Below are 22,388 nucleotides of genomic sequence, written 5' to 3'. Positions count from 1 at the left end.
ATTCTTCAGTTTTTTCTAACACATACTAAGCTGTGTAAGCTGTAAAATGAACGTCTGGACTGTTTTTTTTTTTTTTGGATGCATAGTCCAGTTTGAGGTTTGAGTGTGGAATGCCTGCCCTGTGAATATTGGCTACCTGTACAAATAGAAGCCACTCCAGTGTCCTGGCATCAGTCCATCACCACACCTGATGATGACAATTCATCCCATTCACAAAATACAGTGCACATTTGATACATAAACCTATTTGTCCAAAACTTTTGCTTCATAGTCTTGTTTTATACTTTATCATTAAAGGGAATTATAATTGTAAACTGAACTTTAAGCAGATAACATGTGTGAAGCTCAGTTTGCCTATAATTTTTATCTAAAATTGCTGCACTATTCAATCTATACATTTTGTACTTTTCTGTAAGGTAAACTGTACAGCATCTTCAGGATACAGACTTCATATTGTTGGCATTTGTCATATAGACATGATTTTCATGAGCAACTGTCAGCTATAACAATAAATGATGTTAAAAAAGGAACTCATGTGTTATTTTAGACCACATGTTTAAAACAGCTCTCAGTGAAAAATTATTTGCTTAGCTGACTGTATAATATTTCATATTCATAAAAATTGTTCCACAGTTTTAGCAGGAAAGTTGAAAGGGACTCTGTGAGATATGAGTAAGTATGCAACCGTACATGCCATATTTTAACTCCTTCTCATATAATTTAACTAGTATTACTTGACAAGGCACACTTAAAGTGAGATGCAAAGAAAAACACAATTTTGAAACTAAAGAACAGTCATATTGTTATAATATCACTTTCTCCATCCATATCTGTTACTCTCATGTATACCTGGATAATTTACAGAAAAATAGTAAAGCAGGGAAATGTATGTTCAGATGCAGTCAGTGAAAGGGAAAGATGTGTTTTTACCATAACAGGTAACATGTAAAGCCCATGCCACAATAGTAACTGCCACACATCACACTCCTGACTCTTTGCTTCTAGCTTGTCTGTATTCTTTTAGTATGTACCACATCACTGGATTGACTGGATGTTGCTGCCACCATCATTGCTTTTCTTTTTTTCTTTTTTTTTATTAACCCTTTCACTGGCGAACTTAATATGGAAGAAAGTGATTTCCTAAGGCTTTTAAACATGCTAGAATCTAAATTTAACAGGACAACTGTCATCAAGTAACTAGCATTGCCAAAGAACATTAAGAAAATATATGTTTTAAATATATCCTGTTCTTGAAAAAATGGAGACAGTAAGAAAAAAATGAAACGTGTACTCACAGTGAAAGGGTTACTTAACACAAATAAATGACATGGTTTTGGTTTGAGTTTTTTATGGTTTTATTTGTTTGTATTGTTTCGACATTATTTTATTTTATTTTATTATCTTTTTCCTATTGTAGGGTCCATCAGGCCTCGATGGCATGAAGGTATGTTGAGACAACTTTGTAGTACAATACACATCATTTGTAAATAAATATAAATATTTAATATGTGCTATTATATTTAAAATAATTAAGTGTCACAACTTTGCTTACCAATAAAATGTGAAACATATCATATAAACTTGCTGTGCTTGCAGCAGTGTTATACATTGTGTAAGGATAAACACTGATGGGGAGTGTCAGCTTGGAACTACAATGCTGTCTTACCTATTGGGTTGAGTGATGTTCACATCTGCACAGACTTTTCAGACTTCTTCTAAAAGTCCTATTTCTCTAGCCACGGCTTTGCTGATTTTTCTCTATCAAGTCATATTTGTATTTGAGCCATTTGGGATTGATTGTTAGTAGAGGCTACATGTGACAGGTTTGTGGTTACACCATACAAAATTTTAAGAATCATGTTGTGATTAAAAATATCTTTTTCTCTATAAAAAGTAAAGGAAATTTTTACTAATACAAAACATTTCTTGAAAACAGAGCTTCCTTCGTATTGTTAACTAATAATAATTCTAAAAAATATTTTGAAAATAAAATTTAATATTTCAAGATGTAGGTATTCACTGAATCATCATGCCACTTGGATACCATCGTGAAGGAGAAATTTCAGGGATGTGTAACAAGTCCAGATATAAAATAACAAACAGAATTTTCTGTTCTTTTTTAATAATTAAGTACTGTTCATATTGTGTGAAAAATCTGTCCTTACCCAGAATAAATTCAGCACAATAAAATTAATAAGAAAGCTGGTACTTTTGAAAGTTAAGTTAGAACTGTTTCTCTCCAACTAGTAACTTAACATGTGATGGTTAAAGGATTTTAACAACAAAGATCTGCTTGCAATGAACATTGTTACTTGTCATAAACTTAACAGAAATGTTCATTTTTAGAATTCAGGAAATGTGAAAATATGTAAAAGAAGTAGGTACTCTGAAATAGTTTATTTTTGATTTATGGGGATTCTCAACATCTCTTTTTATTGCTGATGGTACTTTACCAAAGACATTCACACTCAAATACAGAATAGGCCTACCACTCTGAATTGTAGACAAATATACATGAAAATTATTTTCTGTCTTTTACGATGGTGTTATGATCTATTACTGAAGTGAAACTGTTAGCAACAAATATTATCAGGGAGTAAATACAATGAGATGTGTGTTAAGGAATTCTAAGATCTTTGAAGAGGCATCTGCAGATTTTTTGGTTATGTCCTTCCACAATGGCCTTATTACCCACATTTGCTGGATGAATATTTCATTTAGCAAATAACGGAAAATCTAGGGTGGAATGTAACAATATTATGAAAAGGATAGTTGTTACTCACCATATCGTGGAGATGCTGAGTTGTAGATAAGCACAACAAGAAGACTGTCATGCTATAAGCTTTCGGCAGCAAGGCCTTTGTCAAAAATAGACAACAGACACACACACACACACACACACACACACACACACACACACACACACACACACACAAGTAAATGCAGCACACACACACATGACCACAGTCTGGCTCCAACTGCAAGATACTGTGGTCAATAGACACAAGCAAATGCAGCTTGCACACACATGACCACAGTCTGGATCCAACTACAAGAGACTGTGGTCATGTGTGTGTGCGTTGCATTTGCGTGTGTGTGTGTGTGTGTGTGTGTGTGTGTGTGTGTGTGTGTGTCGTCTATTTTTGACAAAGGCCTTGTTGGCTGAAAGCTTGTGTGAACCTATCTGCAAGTCAGCATCTCTGCTATATAGTGAGTAGCAACTATCCTGTTTGTAATATTATTATTTCATTTAACTTCATTTTTCCCAAGATTAGAATTCTGTAAGACAGTGGGGAGCAAAAGAATTCAAAATCGGTTTGTTTCCTGGTCTTCAAGTTCACACAACAGAGGTACTTCTAAGTGCAGACATACTGAACTGAGCTGCTTTCATTAGCTTACTAGCTAACTGTACCTCAATGCATTTTACACATATTTTTCATTTGCTGTCTGACACCTTTAATGGGAAATTTTTGAAGCTTCACATTCTTTGTGCTTGTTTGAAAAGTTCATTTTCAGGCCTACTTGACTATCAGTTGTGTGATTGGCTCATTTTGTTTAGGACACCTGTTCACTTGTAAATATTACAAAGTTTGAACAATTCTTCAAAGTCATTGAAAGATGGTTTTGTTAGGTGAAAAGATAGATATCCATTACTGGCCCTTGAGAGACCTATATTTTGTTTCTTAAATCTGAGCTTGATTATATTCTTTTGATGCAGTTTGTCAACAGATATTTTGCTTTGTTTCATGAACATAAAACTCCAACCATGCAACAGAGATGCAATGTGCTGTAACATTTTGGTTTCCTAAATAGAAGTTTATGGTCTGTACAGTCAAGTCCCTGAAGATATCACAGAATATATCAACCCAGTAGCTATCACTGTTTAGTACAACTAGGCCCTTGTTTTGAGGCCATTTAAGCATTTCTCAATAGAGAAGCACATAAAAAAGTTAAAATGGGAGCCCAATAACAAGTTGTATACTGTAAACCGAATCACTAATCAAGTGTAGGCTGGTTTCCAAAGTATTAGAGTTAGAGACATGGGTGTGTAATTGGAGATTTTTGTTTATCTGAATTCTTATATGTTTATGTCACTACTTATTTAAACCCACAAGAAAAATTTTATAGAATGTTTTATTTAACTACAAATGTAGTGTAAAGGTGCTTCTACCAGACAAGTGCAAGATTTTGGTACTATATTAGAAACATCATCTGACTGCTAAGAATTACCACTTATAGTTTTCTGTCGTGTAATTAAAATTAATTCTGTTTAAGAGGGATGCAATTAATGCCATAATATTACATGTACCCAAGTAAAATCTTGTTTTGCACACAATCAAAGTCACTGGAAAGGTCATAGTTTATAATGACATCCTATCTATTATTACTTAATTCTTGTAAGATTTCATTTGGTAGATTAAATATGACATGACTTTCTCTGCAGTCAAACTGTGAGACAACCCACAATTATGCTATAAACATGAGGTACTGTTTCTCAAACCCATGTAAAAGGCTTGCAGGTATGATCAGAAACTGTAACTAAATGTCACTTGTTTATTTTTGTTGATATAGATAAGTGCCACTATTGGGAGCCTATGAGGGCTGTAAATAAAGTAGTGGCAACATAGTCCAGTTCAGACAATCACAGGAGTTGGACACGTGAAAATAGGATATAAGAGCTATCCTGTAGCAATGCTGTGGTGTGTAATGTGCATTTGAGGAGCATCCTGCTGGAACTGTTCCTGGGTGCCATTGAAGTGACAAGTGTTGATTTCACTACTCTAAAGCAAGTTTGTTTTCAAAAGGTAATTAATGTTTGTGGATTAAAATCTAGGTTTCTCATTGCAAAAATTCATCAGAATGCTGTCAAGGATTACATGAAGCCTATGGCGAGAGTGCATTATCATATAGGATGGTTGCACAATATGTCAAGACATATCATGTGGGAATCCGACTGCAGATTTGCACTGTACAGATCTGCTATCCATTCCTCAAGATCAGATTGACATCTAAAGTGGTCTCATTTCCATAGACCATCAAAGAGTTGTCTGGAAATTATTTGTGGAGGTTGGTCTCAGTCATTAAACAGTGTGGCGTGTACTGGCAAATGTCTTAACATGAAGAACATTGCATTTCACAATGACTCACTAGTGTACATAAATGGCACCAGTATGCACCAAATGACATCCATCTGGACAAATACCGCAATGAAGGAGACACATTGCAGAGTATTGTCACCATTTAAGAGATGTGGAAACAAGCCTGTGAGCTGAATTAAAAGCATGAGTCGAATGCATGGTATTATCGAGGTCTGCCACATCCACAGAAATTTTAACAGAAACCCAGTTGTGTGAAGCTTGTGTTGATTGTGGCACATGATTCTGAGCTATTACTCTTATGCATGCTGTTCGCTGAGGGACAGCCTGTCAACAGTGACTACTATCGCTGATTTTTGGATGCAGTATTGGAGTCCACGCAGGTGACAAAACAAAACCATGTCCATTGCAAGATGATCATCCTGTTGTGTTGCATGACAGTGCACTCTGAAATGTCATAAACAATGTCAAGCTGCTATTGAAATGGTGGCTTGGGAGGGTTTGAAAGATCCTCTATACTCACCAGACATGATTTCTTTTTGCTTGGACTTGTTTCCCAAGTTGAAGGAACCAATCTGAAGCTGTGAATTTGTGACATGGCATCTGTAATCCACACAGTGAGGTGCTCTGTCATTGTCATCAGCAGAGAACACCTTGCCAGTGGTCCCCAGCTTCTTCCTGACATTTGGAGAAAGGTAAAGACTTTATTGATGACTAAATTAAAGAAATGTAATGCAATTGTACTTGTTAGTTCATTAAATATTGTGTTCTATCAATGTTGTCACTGTGTTATTTACAGCCCCATAAGTTCATCATATAACAGTGATGTTTCTATCAAGACTGAATGAGGTATTCATAACTTTAAGAATGCTGTGATAACCATAACCATAGTAATATAATGTTGTTGTTGTTGTTGTTGCATTCAATCCAAAGGTTGGTTTGATGTAGTTCTCCATAGTAGTCAACCCTGTGCAAGCCTCTTTGCCCTGAGATAACTACTGCAATCTACATTCATTTGATCCTGCTTACTGTATTCAAGAGTTAGTCTCTCTCTACAATTTTTACTCATGTATTTCCCTCCATGACTAAATTAACTATTTCTTAATGCCTCAAGAAATCTCCTATCAGTCAGTCCCTTCTTTTAATCAAGTTGTACCATGAATTTCCATATTTGCCAGTTTGATTTAGTATTTATTCGTTAGTTATCCAATTTGCCCATCTAATAATCAACACTCTTCTGTAGCTCAATATTACAAAAGCTTCTATTATCTTCTTGTCTGGACTGCTACGGCAGCCCAGTCTTCTGGTAAATTTAATAAGATTTATGAGTAGAGCTAAAATTGTAAGACTGAGGTTTTTATATAGACCAACTTAGGTGAGCTGTGACTTTTAGGGGCCTAACGTAAAAATCTCCCACCCTATAACATGGCAATGACTAAGATACTTCTGCTGCTCCAGATATGACTAACTTCAAAGAACACGTACTGATAGAACATAGAATAAATGAACATCACACTCACACACAGCTGTACTACTAATAAAAAGAAACTGCTCACTCTGCAATGGAAATAAAATAGTGTTGTTGTTGTCTTCAGTCCAGAGACTGGTTTGATGCAGCTCTCCATGCTACTCTATCCTGTGCAAGCTTCTTCGTCTCCCAGTACCTCCTGCAAACTACATCCTTCTTAATCTGTTTAGTGTATTCATCTCTTGGTCCCCCTCTATGATTTTTACCCCCACACTGCCCTCCAATACTAAATTGGTGATCCCTTGATGCCTCAGAATATGTCCTACCAAGCGATCCCTTCTTCCAGTCAAGTTGTGCGACAAATTTCTCTTCTCCCCAATTCTATTCAATATTATGTGATCTACCCATCTAATCTTCAGCATTCTTCTGTAGCACCACATTTCAGAAGCTTCTATTCTCTTCTTGTCTAAACTATTTATCATCCACATTTCACTTCCATACATGGCTACACTCCATACAAATACTTTCAGAAACGACTTCCTGACACTTAAATCTATACTCGATGTTAACAAATTTCTCTTCTTAAGAAACGTTTTCCTTGCCATTGCCAGTCCACATTTAATATCCTCTCTACTTTGACCATCATCAGTTATTTTTCTCCCCAAATAGCAAAACTCATTTACTACTTTAATCATCTCATTTCCTAATATAATTCCCTCAGCATCACCCAATTTAATTTGACTACATTCCATTATCCTCGTTTTGCTTTTGTTGATGTTCCTCTTATATCCTTCTTTGAAGACACTATTCATACCATTCAGCAGCTCTTCCAGGTCCTTTGCTGTCTCCGACAGAATTACAATGTCATCGACAGACTTCAAAGTTTTTACTTCTTCTCCATGGATTTTAATTCCTATTCTGAGTTTTTCTTCTGTTTCCTTTACTGCTTGCTCAATATACAGATTGAATAACATCGGGGATAGGCTACAACCCTGTCTCACTCCCTTCCCAACCACTGCTTCCCTTTCATGTCCCTCACCTCTTATAACTGCCATCTGCTTTCTGTACAAATTGTAAATAACCTTTCGCTCCCTGTATTTTACCCCTGCCACCTTCAGAATTTGAAAGAGAGTATTCTAATCAACATTGTCAAAAGCTTTTTCTAAGTCTACAAATGCTAAAAATGTAGGTTTGCCTTTTCTTAATCTATTTTCTAAGATAAGTCATACGGTCAGTATTGCCTCACATGTTCCAACATTTCTATGGAATCCAAACTGATCTTGCCTGAGGTTGGCTTCTACCAGTTTTTCCATTTGTCTGTAAAGAATTCGTGTTAGTATTTTGCAGCAGTGGCTTATTAAACTGCTAGTTAGGTAATTTTCACATCTGTCAACATCTGCTTTCTTTGGGATTGGAATTATTATATTCTTCTTGAAGTGTTATTTTCACATAATTCAGTTTATAAACAAACCAGTGATCTACAGGTAACAAATAAAATGATACATTCTTTATAGAAGATTACAGGCACTACACCTCATAGTAGCTGACTGCTATCGGTTATTATTAACTAGAATAATCCTAGCTTACTGCATCCATTAATAGCCCAGCCCATAGTGGTTATGAAACTATGTCTGACAAATAGATTTTATAAGATTTACTTTGTTTCAGCTCTGTAACAGCACATTGTGGTCTCTGTTCTGTTTGGTCCATTTTTATGTGCCTCCATAGCATGTCATCAGTCTTCCAGCTTGTACATCCCTTGAAACCCAAAGCTTGGTGGCACATTGGAAGTTTTTAGTTGATGACATGAAATGGGTTTACTCAAAACATCTTAACAAAAGGATTTTTCCCCATTTGCTGCATTTTCACTGTCACACAGCAACAGTTTGAAATTATATTTTTCCTCGATTATATTTAAAATTAGCACTTTGCTGCGGATCAAAAAAAGTATGTTTCTGGACTGTTACATTTTTCCACACCTACATGCATGGGGACATTCCATTTTGGAAATCATTAGGTAATTCAATTTTGCAAGGGCCAGACTGAAGCAAATTGAGCTGAATCCACCAAGTCAAAGGATTAGACTAACAAGCTGAGTGGTTGTTAACATTGACGAATGGAGTGAAAAGCAAAATACTATGCACTCAGTGAACTACAAGGCTCCAGAGCACACCTGCATCTCTCTATGTGTGTAGGCTCCACTCTCCCCCTCACCACCAGTCTCCAACTCTAAATGTTTTAGCATATCTTAATAGTTCACTTAAGAAACCATAAGTACCTAACCATGTCAGGTCCTTACTTTTGTTAGAAATTGAGAACTGTGTCACTCAATCTTACACTCCACCTCACTAAAACTAATAACCATTTCTATGTATTACCATTTTAAATCTCTTACTCCACATAATATATATTGAATATCATACCTCTCCACTCAGCATCAATACAAATCAGCTGTCAACAATGGTTAGTTTGTGAAGATGAATTAAGAATATTTATTTTCATTTTCATCTAGCCTTTAGGAACCACTGGAATAGTGCTTCTCACACTATAGTCTAATGTGCATAAATTTCTCTTTTTACAGTATATGATTACATTAACAATTTTTGCTACTTATGAGGTTGCTTAAACATTGGTATCAGCAACGTTACCATTCGTACTACCCTATTCTACAAGAAAATGTCTCCTAAAATATTAACAATAAATGCCAGCAGTGGGAATAAACACCATCCACCATGTATATTATTAATTAATCACTGTGGCTGAAAGCTCTCTTGGTCAAATTCTGTTGGCAAGAATTAAAGATAAAAAATTTATTCTTGTCCTTTTTTATACACTGTTTATTGATGATCTCTACGAAAGTAGTTGTGAGAATGTCACTTAAATTCACAGTCGCATTGAGACAATGCCTTGGATTTTTAATATCTCCTCTGTTGCACTCCACCAACAATAATGTTTAAACACTCTCAAGCTGTTGCTACTGCAGGTAAAGCAATTGAATTCTATTAACATAAAGTATAACAGATAAATAGACAAATAATGTTACTCTTTTTTAAAGTGAGCAAATGAATTATCAAGGCTAACTTGTCTTATGAAAAGAAATAGTGTATAAAAATATATCTTTCAAATGAATAAAAAAATACTTTTCCAGTCTCATCTCTGATTACCATGTGAACACCACACACAAAGCATTTCTTCAAGTCCCCTATGTGAAAAATAATTGCCTCACATGCAGCAATTGGACACCACAGGTTTCCATCAATTACATTCTCACTTACAGAGAATGGTAATCAACTTACTGAACAATGAAAATAGTGTTCAGAACTTACAGAATCATCTAAATACTCATTCAGGTTCAAATATTTTCCAAAAGAAGGACTGAAAACACCATACATTCTAGTTTATTTACCCGGAGACAGAATTTCTAAACTTAATTACTCTGAGGCCCATCCAACCAGAATTGGTTGTTAAGGGCTGATTTAAATTCTGTGAATACCTCATAATTACTTTGGGACATGAATCTCTCTTGTGCAGCATCATTTTGTAGGTAACCTACAAATCATCTGTTTTTTTTTATGTTGTTTGACCAACCTGTAGGAAATACACGCAGGACTGACTAAAAATATAACTGGATGTAAACCATCAGCTGGATCATGTGGAGCTGAATTATGTAATTTTAATTTTTTGTTTCTGTCAGTTTCTCATAACTGCAGTAATTCTGCATAAGCCTTGATCCTTTACGTTAGGTAATTGTTTGGTAGTTATATTACTCTTTTCTTCCTTAACTCTTCCATTAAGCATTGATTACACTTCTTTGATCTCACATAAATAAGTCTCTAAACAGGATTCCATTTTGCTAGCTTGTAACTAACAATTTTTTCCCAATGTGCCTTGTTCAGTTGCATCAGATTTTACTTGACTTGAACTACTATTCTGTTTTCTCAGTCACAAAACTTTGATTTTTGTAAGCTGTCTCTCAAGAGTCATTTAACTCAGAGATTCCTTCCTGAAGTGGACAAATAGCTCATGTTTGTTTTCTTTTTATTTAATCCACAGGTGTTTTAGTATTAATAAACAGACTGTCCATTTTTTGGTGTACTACTGCTAAACCTGCTGTGATTTCATTCTTAAGCTTAATAGAGCTTTCATGGCACTTAGTTATTACCTCTTGCATAGTTTTATAAAAATCACTTCTCAATTGGCTGGTTTCAGTCTTTACAGTCGTTCTCTCTCAATGATTAGTCTCTAATTAGGCAGTAAGTTTTCATTCAAATCTACTGTTGTCTCACCTTGGTTTAGTTACTTCTTTGAATGTATCCTGTGCCTTGTTTCAAGGTATGAAAATAGACATCCTGCCCACAATTCTTCCCATTCCTCCTTAAGTCAAGTGGTATGACACCACACACCCCCAACCTACTCAACATTATAGTCATTCCTATTCAACTCCCACCCCCAACCCCTTGCCACAGGGGTTATATTCCTGTGGAAGATACAGGTGCAAGACCTGCTCGATTCAGTCACCCAGCACATCCTAACCTAGTCCTGTCACAGGCTTATGCCATTTCATTGGAGACAGGGCTACTTGTAGCATCAGCCATGTCGTATTCCAGCCCTGCCACAATTTCTGCATTGCATTTTATGTTGGAATGACCACCAATAAGCTGTCCATGAGAATGAATGATGACTTCCAAACTGTGGCCGAGAGCAGAGTTGACTATCTAGTGGCAGAACACGCTTCTGATCACAATGTGCTCAAGTGCAATAGCTACTTTACAACCCAAGCCATTTGGATCCTTCTCTCAAGCACCAGCTTTTCTGAACCATGCAGATGGTAGTTATATTTGTAACACATGCATCACTCCTGTAATGCCCTTGGCCTCAGCCTGCTCTACATCTACATCAATACTCCACAATCCACCTTACAGCACTACTACTACTCATTTCCTTCGCTGTTCCACTCACAAATAGAACCAGGTAAAGATGACAGTTTACATGCCATCTTTTCTCAAATCTTATATTCATGGTCCTTACCTGCATTGTATGTTGGAGGTAACAGAATCGTTCTAGAGTCAGCTTCAAATGCCGGTTTTCTAAATTTTCTCAATATTGTTCCTCGAAAAGAGTGTCACATTCCCTCCAGGGATTCCCATTTGAGTTCCCGAAGCATCTCCATAGTACTTGTGTGTTGTTTGAACCCACCAGTAACAAATCTAACAGCCCACTTCTGAATTACTTCATTCTCTTCATTCAGTCCAATCTGGTGCGGATCCCAAACACTTGAGCAGTGCTCAAGAATAGGTTGCACTAGCATCCTATTGCAGTCTCCTTTACAGATGAACCACATTTTCCTAGAATTCTCCCAATATACCAAAGTCAACCATTCGCCTTTCCTACTACAATCCTCACTAGCTCATTCCATTCCACATTGCTTTGCAACATTACACCCACATTTTTAAATGACATGGCGATGTCAAGCATGGCACTACTAATGCTGTATCTGAGCATTACAGGTTCGTTTTTCTTACTCATCCACATTAACTTACATTCATCTACATTTAGAGCTAGCTGCCATTCATCACACCAACTAGAAATTTTGTCTAAGTCATCTTGTATGCTCCTACAGTCACTCAGTGATGACACATTGCCATACACCACAGCATCATTAGCAAACAACTGCAGATTGCTGCCAATCCTGTCCATCAAATCATTTACGTATATAGAGAATAACAGTGGTCCTAACCACACCTCCCTGAGGCACTTCTGATGATACCCTTGTCTTTGATAAACGTTTGCCATCAAGGACAACATACTGGTTTCTATAACTTAAGAAGTCTTTGAGCCACTCACATGTCTGTGGACCTTTTCCATATGCTTCAACAGACTGTAATGGAAATCCTGAAATATGGAATCTGCCTGTTGCCCTTCACCCACAGTTTGCAGTATATCATCTGAGAAAAGGGCAAACAGAGTTTCACATGAGCAATGCTATCTAAAACCATGCTGATTCATGGGCATGAGTTTCTCGCTCTCCAGAAAATTTATTATATTAAACCGAGAATATGTACAAGGATTCTGCAGAAAACTGATGTTAGGGATATTGGTGTGTAATTTTGCAGGTTTGTTCTTTTGCTCTTCTTATACAAATGAGTCACTTTTTCTTTTTTCCAATCTCTTGGGACTTTGCACTGGGTGAGAGATTCGTGATAAATGCAAGGTGACTAAGGGACCAGTGCCATAGAGTACTCCTTATAAAACTGAATTGAGATTCCATCTGGACCTGGTGACTTATTTGTTTTCAACTCCTTCAATTGTTTCTCTACATCAGGCATCAGGCGTGCTTATTACTATGTTATTCATGTTGGAGTCTGTTTGATGATCAAATGACGGTGTGTTTGTACGATTCTCCTGCATGAACAATTTCTTGACAGTGAAATTTAAAATTTTGGCTTTCATTTAGCTATCTTCAACTGCCACACCAAACTGGTCAACAGGTGACTGGATGGAAGCATTAGATCTACTTAGCAATTTTACATAGGACCAAAATGTTTTTTGGGTTCCCTACCAGATCTTTTGCTCAGGTATGAGAGTGATAGTAGTTGTAAGTTTTGTGCACAGATCTTTTCACAGATACATGAATCTCTAATAATCTTTGCTTATCATCATTTCCACATTCTCTTTTAATCCAAAAGTGCAACAGCCAATGCAGCCAATGCTTGCTCAGCAGTTTCTGAATCTTGTTATTAAACCGTGGTGTGTATTTTCTATCCTCACTCCACTTACTAGACCATTCTCTTGACCATGGTTTACGGTGTCCATCATACTGGAAGTAAGTGATGTCAGTTTACTGTCTAAGTGAGATGCTAACAACTGCTTATTTGCTCTTTCTAGCAGAAATACTCTCCTAGCCTTCTTGGCTTATTTATTAACTTTTGTTACCATAGTTGCTATACTGACTTCATGATTGCTAATCCCCATTTCTACACTGACATTGTCAATAAGGTCTGACCTCTTTGTAGCTACAAGATCTATTTCCATTGTGTAAGGGCTGCTGAACTAGCTGCTCAAGATAGTTTTCAGAAAATGTGTTCAAAAGTACTTCACATGACCATCTGCAGTGAATGCATACATATCCCAATCTATACTTAGACTTAGGTAAAAGTCGTCTCCAACTATCAGTGCATGGTCTTTCTATTTACATGGTACTGACCATAGACATTCTTTGAATGACTCTAGAACTGTCACAGCAGAATCTGGTGGCCAGTAAAAACATCCAACAGTTAACTTGGTTTCACGTAGATCATTTATGCACAACCAGATAACTTCACAGACACACTCAACTTTGACCTCAATATAGACAATATTTTTGTCACCTGCAATGAACACTCCCCTTCCTGTGGCCTCTAATGTGTCTTTCTAATATGTGTTCCATGACTTGCTAAGTGTCTCATAGCTTTCCACTCCAGGCTTCAACCAGCTCTTGTCCCAACAATAATGTGAGTGTGACAATGCTCCTGGAGGACAGTATATCAGGAACGTTGTTACAAATACATCAACAATTTACTGATAAAATTTTGACAGCCAAAGTATCATTACTCTGAATGCAGTCTGACTTCCCTTGTTGCGTACTGACTGGCAAGGGTTCGGCAGTGTACCTCAAACTATCGCTTAGCCTAAAAAACCCGTATCTACACTCCACAAGTACTCTGATATCCAAGTAGCTGCTTTCTTTGTGTAGTGCACCCCTGATCTGTCAAGGGGAATCCTACAAATCCCCATCTGATAATGCACGTATATAAATCTCCAACCAAGATTGACAAATCCTTTGGTTCAGACTCTCCACTCAGCTCCAAACGAAAAGACCCCATCAACTCTTGGAGCAATGCTGCAAATTGCAAGCTCTGCTTGCACTCCATGCATAGGCTAGCAGTCTTCACCACTTCTGCCAGCTGCCTTTATAAGCTTATGATGGCCTCAGAACCTATGCAACAGGTGTCATTGGTGTGGACGTGAGCCTCAACTTCCAGGTAACTACACCCTGCATGCTCAAAAGCCTCAGGCAAGGCCTCCTCCATATCTTAGATGAGGCCCTCAGGCAACATACCAAGTGCAGATTGGCTTTCTTTCCAACCCTCAACACTTTCTGACTAAAGAGCTCCATAATGCATCTAATGTTGGAGCTCCCAATAACTAGTAAACCCATACCCCCGTGTGCCTGCTCGGACCTTGCTGAAGGAGCAACCACCTGTCCACTCACAGGGTGAATGGGCGAAGCCAGATGATCAGTTTCCTCACTGGCCCACTGCCTCAAGTGACACAAATGCATTACCACTCACCACTCATTCTGCTGTGAGGGCAGATCCCAGCAAAACAAGCAACAGTTCAGATACCAGATATTCCACCACTGCTGCACCTTGAGGCAGCGGCCTGCAGCTGACTGACCATAGCAAAAAATGCATCCAACTCAAAAATAGTCACCAAAACAGTTGGCACATTTATCCCATTGTGACACTAGCCAGTCGATTCCATCCTAAAAGAAGCAAGTAGGCTGCTGTTGGATCCAGGCCTGGACCTAGTCACACCCTTCATTATCTGTTGCGAACCGATGTCTGCCAATAGCTTGTTTTAGAGGTCCAAACACAGGAAAGTCACACAGTGAAAGGTTGGGACTGTGTGCTGTATGTTACAGCATTTCTCACCGAAACTGCTGCAGTATTGTCTTCACCGCATTGGCCATGTGTGGGCTGGCATTATCATGCAAGAGGATAACGCCGCTGGACAACATGCCTTGGCATTTCGACTTGAGGGCTCATCTAAGGTTCTGAAAAGTGGCATGATAACACTGGGTATTGATGGTGGTTCCCCTTTCCAGGAACTCGACAAGCAGTGGGCCCTTGTGGTCAAAAAAGGAGGACTTAATGACCTTACCAGAACTGGTGTGCAGGGCCTTTGATTTCTTTGGAGGTGGTGAAGTTGCATGTTTCCACTGCTTGCTCTGATGCTTGCTTTCCAGTTCAAATTGGTGACACATGTTTCATGACAGAAAGCTGTATTCCTCCTCATGATAAAGTTGCAGATGACTCAAAGACAGTGCCATTCTAGTATTGTGCTATTCAGCAGTCAGTTGGTGGGGATCCCACTGCGAACAGATTTTTAGAAAGTTCCAGTGTTGATGCATTATGGTGTGGACAGCGCCCACGCTAATATTCAGTCACCAATGGATCTTGTCCATGGTGATTCTGCAGTTGTCCAAGACTGAAGCATTCACTTCCGCAACCATTTCTGGTGTGATGACACGGTGAGTCTGTCCAGGACGAGCATCGTCTTCCAGTGACTTGCGTCCATCAAGCAAATTGTTTGTACCATTCCACGACACTTGAACAACTCAGGCTATACTCACCATACACAGCCTTCATCCGTCGATACATTTCACAGCCTTCAACTCCCTCCACCGCCAAAAATCGAATCACTCCTCATTGTTCCTACTTACTTGCCTGCATGTTCAGGCATGGACAATAACTTGAGTGGCCACTTTCTCATTGGCATGAACCTACACTGGCGTTAATCAACATCACACGGTGTGTATGCATCAACAACATATCCACAGTTATGTGGTGCCACCTTACGTGTCTGACAAAGATAGATGCACTGACCAGGTTTCACTTGAATGAACCTCATACTACGAGTAAAACACAGGAAAAGATAAAAACATTAATACTTAACTTGCTGCTCTGTATGTTTGTATCAGCTGAGAGCTGGGCCTGACTGACTCACTCACTAAACAAACATACATTTGTCTTCAAAAGAAAGCAAATGAGTAACTACCACACTACAGGCTGGTTGAATTTAAACTTACAGAAACCTGAGATTAAACCTCTTAAACATAAAAACATGCATGAAATTTAATAAATATACTATGAGGAAAACATACGAAAAGATAAACAATTACTTGCTACTCTGTAGAGATGTATAAGATGAGAACTGGAGCCTCACTGACTGGCTTACTAAATGAACGTACACTTGTCTTCAAAACAAAACAAATGAGCAGCTTCTGTGCTACAGACAGAAAGAATTTACACTTACAAAAATGCAAGATTAAGTTTAATAAATATACCGTTAGGAAAAGAAAAGAAAACATAAACACTTAACTCACCACTGTGTAAATATCTATCTGCTGAGAGTTGTCTAATGCTTTAGACGACCCAAAGCGATGTGAAGTTGGATTGCAAAATTCACACCTCTCTCCCATAGGTTGACTTACTTGGTATGTACAGCCAATTTTGTTCTCTTGATTTCCAGCTATGTCGATCTCTAAAAACTTCTTCTGCAAAGAACACTGCTGGTTAACAGGAATTTATAAGACTATCTCTCTCTACCTCTGGAATAATTTAGTACTCAAAGAAACTTTTAGTTCAGCCTTGGTATATTTCAACTTCCACAAATAACATATTCCCCATTTTTCACATCAATATTCGAATGTATACAAGTCAACCGATTCGTCTTGCGTTATACTTGATAAAATACATGTTCAATAAAGTTGGTTTAACAACCACACAATTTATGAACCCATCTTGCCTCTAGCGAGTCCAATACATGAATTACAATTAACAGTGTTTCAACTGTTCTTCTTTTTTCTTGTTTCGATAGTCAATGATATAAAACACCATAAGATACATAAACACTCCTTGTTCTTCCAATACAGCTTCCGTGGCATGAGCGGCAAACATTTGTTGATCGTATTCGACTGTCGCGTCTACCTTGTGCTCATGACTCCTTTCCAGTCTGCACACACAAACATGTGTCGCACAGTATGTACATTCTCTCACACTTATTTTTAAAATATCATGTGTTCGAGATGGCAGAAGGGTGAGTGGTTCTAGAATTTATGTGGAAATTGTTGAATCACTATATTACCCCCCCCCCCCCCCCCCCCCACCCACTACACCCATCATCCCCCCCTCCCCTTCAGATCAAACATGCGATATTTTATACATACTCATTATTACATATAACAATTCATATTTCCACTGCATACATTCCCCATTTTCTTTTATTAACCGTGCAAACCCTATTATTTACTATGAAGCTCTTCTTTTTTTCATTCTACTTTGATAATAACAATTTGAGCATTTCACCTAATGTTGGAGTCAGTCCTTTATATCTAGGAATTGTGCAGACAACATTTCTGATTTCCAATTGTAAACTCTAGGTGTCATAGACACTTCATTATTTCATCCTTTATTCTGAATCTTTGTACTATTTTTGCTTTAGCACATACCAGTTTCATTATTCTCAGTAGTTTACAGCCCAGAGGAACCCTGGACAAATGAAAGTGTTCTTTCCAACACTCAGAACACATAATAATGCTAGTGGTATACAGAATTCAAACTTACCAGAAGAAGTCCTATAAAATGTGTGATTTCTGTCACAATACTGTCCTTTTCCCCTAGGATCAGTACCTATACATTACATGTGGGTTGACCCTATGAGTGCATTTTCTCATTACGTTCCGGTAGGTATGCCTCTTTATAACAAATACCTATTCTTCAGGTCCATGTCATCCTATCTCTATGTAGGTATGCCTACCCTATATCCGTAGCAAATGCCAGATACACCCCCCTTATCCTTTGTGAGTAGGCCTCGTGGTTCATTGCCCTAGTATATATCTTTATGTATAGTGTAATTATTTCCTGGTAAAAATAAAAATCTATTTTACACTTCACTCTCACTTCTTGATACTTCATTTAGTTCCTGGAGTCCTCCTCTACTTTTTGACTTCTTTTCTCTTAACAGATACTATTTCTACCTATACTTCGACTCGACATTCCTTAATAATTATCACAATCGATTCCTCTGACGTTTGTGCTTTCTTTCCGTACTCATGCCTCCTTCTTATATAATCGACGTAGAATCCTTTAGTTTTTTTATGTATAGATACATGTGATACTGAATCGTCATAGTTCTTAGATATCAACACTTGACGGTTCTCACCTTTTGACAGGTTTCTAGTCAGTAGTTTCATTGTTTGCGTGTATGTTGATGTGTGTTTGTGCAGCTTGATTCTTCGGCCTTCTTATCTGAAGATAACTTGAAGGTTATCAGAAACCACAGAAACAAGGAAGGACTTCTGCGATAGCAGTGATGAATATGAAAAGAGGGAGAAATAGATAGGTTCTCAAACGAGAAGCAAGAAAGGAAACAAAAATAGATGTGGTTGCTAAGATCGAAGAAGGGAGAAAAACAGCCCCAAAGACAGGAAACCCATCCCCCACCACTCTTCCCCAGGACCTCCACCTCCCTGTACTTGAGTGAGAAGCCAGAGGAGTTATGGTGTTAAATCATCTCCTACAGAATGGTTATTCCCACCTTCACACGTGAGGTCCCCAAAGTAAATATTAGCAACCCTATGGAAATGCCAAATTGCGAAGAATGAGGCGCACTTGTTTGCAAGGGTTGTCTGAAAGGTGTCATGCATGTTTAGTGTTAGCCATGACTTATCTGTTGGTGTAAATCATGCTTTTATCTACACTACCCACCCCTTTCAAAATTGATACAAACCCTCCGGTGTATATCATATCTCATAAAAGGTATAAAATATTCTATACAAAATAGAAAATTATACACTATGATAAAATAGTTGTTCTGTTTGTCACATTATATTACATTATCCATAAATATAATATTCTACTCATTTCATTTCATGTCGAGAGATCACTGTTTATCCATGGTTCTCTTACACCAGTCTTTATGTTATGGCCATATCCAGTTTGCTAAATACTAAAATTATAGGGTAATTTAAGAATTCAGTAATAGACTACAGAATAGTTTAAGATTTGAGATGAATTCGGTGCAGGAAATCTGTTTTGGAAGAAACACCGAAAACAACTCGGGATCCGACAGTTGTCACTTCGCCCGTTAACACAGAACATTAATGTTCCTGGGGGATAAATGTGACTCAGCCCAGATCCCATGGATCTGATATTAACTTCACTTGAACAAGTGCAAACCAGTACTTCTCATTAAACTTTGTGTGAAAGTCTCCCCATGGCAAAACAATCACTACTTTAGTAGATAACACATCATCAGGTAAAGTTATTCTATTTTCTACTCTATCCTGGATAAATTTGAATCCTTTCCATACTTCATCCATACCTCTGTTGGTATTACTAATCTCAGAAGATAAAACAGGACATATGTTCTTGGAGAGTATTTTTGCGGCAACTTTTCGATCTATCATCTCTTCTACTTGTTCCTCCAGACTGGTTATATCTATTATGTCTGAGGTTGCTAGTTTCTCTTTAAAGTTTCTTTCCACATTATCTATTTGAGTGTTAATGCTTGCAATTTGCATTGGACTACTGGTATTAACTTGTCCTGCTTTTCAACATTTTCTTTTAAGGTATGCAACATCTGCTTTACTGCATCAAATGTAATATTACGTACAATTTGAAATAATCCTAATTTTTCACTCAGTTCGGTTTCTACACTATTAAATTTATCTTCAGTATCAAATTCTAACTTCCTCGTCAAATTCTGAAATTGATCATTCTGTCTCTGATTAAAGTCAGTGAACAGTTGATTTATGTTACTGCTTAAAGAGCTAGTTAATTCGTCTTTCAAATCTATTTTAAGATTTTCTACTTTTGTAGTTAAAGCATCAAATTTCCCATACCTTCACATAAATTACTAAAGTCTTTACTTTGTGAATCTACCTTAGCACTTAACAATCCTTAAGTTTTATTCTGAACATCCAATTTATTATTTAATTGAGTATTCACTGTCTATTTCTCTTCTTAAATTAGTTTTTCGCTTAAAGTTGCACTTAATTAATTTCTCAAAGAAGCAACCTGGTCATCTATTTTATCATTTAATTGAGTATTTACTCTGTCTAATTTAAGACTTTGAGCATTTAAAGTTGTATTTAGTCCCTTTCTTAAAGAAGTATTTTGAGTAGGTAGTTCCTTTCTTAAAGTTGCTGAATCTGCACTTTGGTCATCTATTTTATCATTTAAAGTTTTGATCAAATTCATTAATTCAGACCAGTCTGGCACCTCCTTACTCACTTTCATTGAAATGACTGATTCTGAAGTTTCCCCAATTTTCTGTATATTATCCATATTTCTATAAGTTTTTGATCTAGTGAGCATTTAAGGAATTAACTCTTAAGTTGTAACTTCACTAATACAGTCTAGTGACCAGTTTCTTTGACTTTACTTGAACAATTATTGTTTCTCACTCACCCGGCGTAGAGTTTTAGGCTGTGTCAGTGGGCAGGTGAAGAATCAGCACCAGTGAACAGTAACTGGTGCCGGTGGCATCGGTTGCTGGTTTCTGCATCGGCATCAGCATGCGGATATAGAATCAGCACTGGTTTGCTGCAATTGGTGGCTGTGGTGCCGGATGCTGTCTCCACGTCTTTGTCCCCGCAATGCGTGTGACAGCTGTACACTCCCCACACCGAATCTTTGTAGTTGAATTATTCTTGTTGCATCTCTTCTTAGTCTAATACGTCAAGGTCTTCTTTCCATTCTTTTAATGTTATTACTTTCGTATGTTTTTCACTGTGTTGCATTCACAAATTTTTTATATTTGATTTTTGGACTTAATCCAATTACGCGAAACAGTTCTCTTGTCATGCTATACCTGGTTGCTATGGCAACACATCATATCTTCTGATTCGATTTCCTCTCAAAATACCCATTTTTTTGAGTTCTTTTCACTGGTTGCCATGTTCTAATGCTTTAGATGACCCGAAGCGATGTGAAGTTGGAATGCAAAATTGACACCTCTCTCCCATAGGTTGACTTACCTGGTATGTACAGCCAATCTTATTCTCTTGATTTCTGGCTACGTCAATCTCTAAAAACTTCTTCTCCAAAGAATACTGCTGGTTAACAGGAATTTATGACTCTCTCTCTCTACTTTTAAAATAATTTAGTACTTGAGGAATACTTTTAGTTCAGCCTTGGTTATATTTCAACTTCCACAAATAACATATTCCCCATTTCTCACATCAATATTCGAATGTACAGAAGTCAACAAATTCATCTCGCAATATACGTGATAAAATACATGTACAACAACCACATAATTTATGAACCCATCTTGCCTCTAGTGAGTCCAATACATGAATTACAATTAACAATGTATCAACTGTTCTTCTTTTTTCTCATTACAGTAGTCAACGATATAAAACACCATAAGATACATAAACACTCCTTGTTCTTCCAATACGGCTTCCATGGCGCAAGCGGCAAACATTTGTTGATGGCGTTCGGCAGTCGCGTCTACCTTGTGCTCTTGAATCTTTTCCAGCCTGCACACACGAACATGTGTCATGCAGTATGTGCGCTCTCTCACACTTATTTTTAAAATATGGTATGTTCAAGACAGTAGAAGGGCGAGTGGTTCTAGAATTTACACGGAAATTCTCAAATCACTACAGTTGGATCTGAGCGACTCACTTACTAAATAAACATACACTTGTCTTCAGAAAAAAAATCTAATGAGCAACTACTGCACTACAGACTGAATGAATTTATGCTTACAAAAATACAAGATTAAACTTCTTAAACAGAAAAACATGCATGAAGTTTAATAAATATAGTAGGAGGAGAACACAGGAAAAGATAAACATTTTACTTGCCTGTCTCCTGATATGTATCAGCCTAGAGCTGGAGCTAAACCACTCTGCCCATACTCTTCACCCCATGGTCTTTCCTTCCTCTGTTCTGTCACCCATCCCAATCCATACCTCCATGTCATCATAACTGCGCACCACATGAACTCACAGGATCACTGGATCTGGTGTCCATGTGTCACTTTCTTTC

At 37.5% G+C, this 22,388-nt stretch overlaps 1 protein-coding gene across 1 annotated transcript in view; it reads left to right on the top strand.

The window, feature by feature from the left end:
- The window catches only part of LOC126423533 (collagen alpha chain CG42342-like), a 649,892-nt gene that overhangs the window by 432,597 nt on the left and 194,907 nt on the right, over positions 1-22,388 (top strand). The window contains exon 20 of the mRNA XM_050087251.1: positions 1,418-1,444. Within this exon, the coding sequence (XP_049943208.1) occupies positions 1,418-1,444 (27 nt within the window). The remainder of the gene's footprint in view (positions 1-1,417; positions 1,445-22,388) is intronic.

The sequence above is a fragment of the Schistocerca serialis genome, chromosome 1 (assembly GCF_023864345.2).
Source record: "Schistocerca serialis cubense isolate TAMUIC-IGC-003099 chromosome 1, iqSchSeri2.2, whole genome shotgun sequence".
Lineage (NCBI taxonomy): Eukaryota > Metazoa > Arthropoda > Insecta > Orthoptera > Acrididae > Schistocerca > Schistocerca serialis.
The sequence above is the reverse complement of the archived record's forward strand: the minus strand, read 5'-3'. Positions and strand labels throughout refer to the sequence as shown.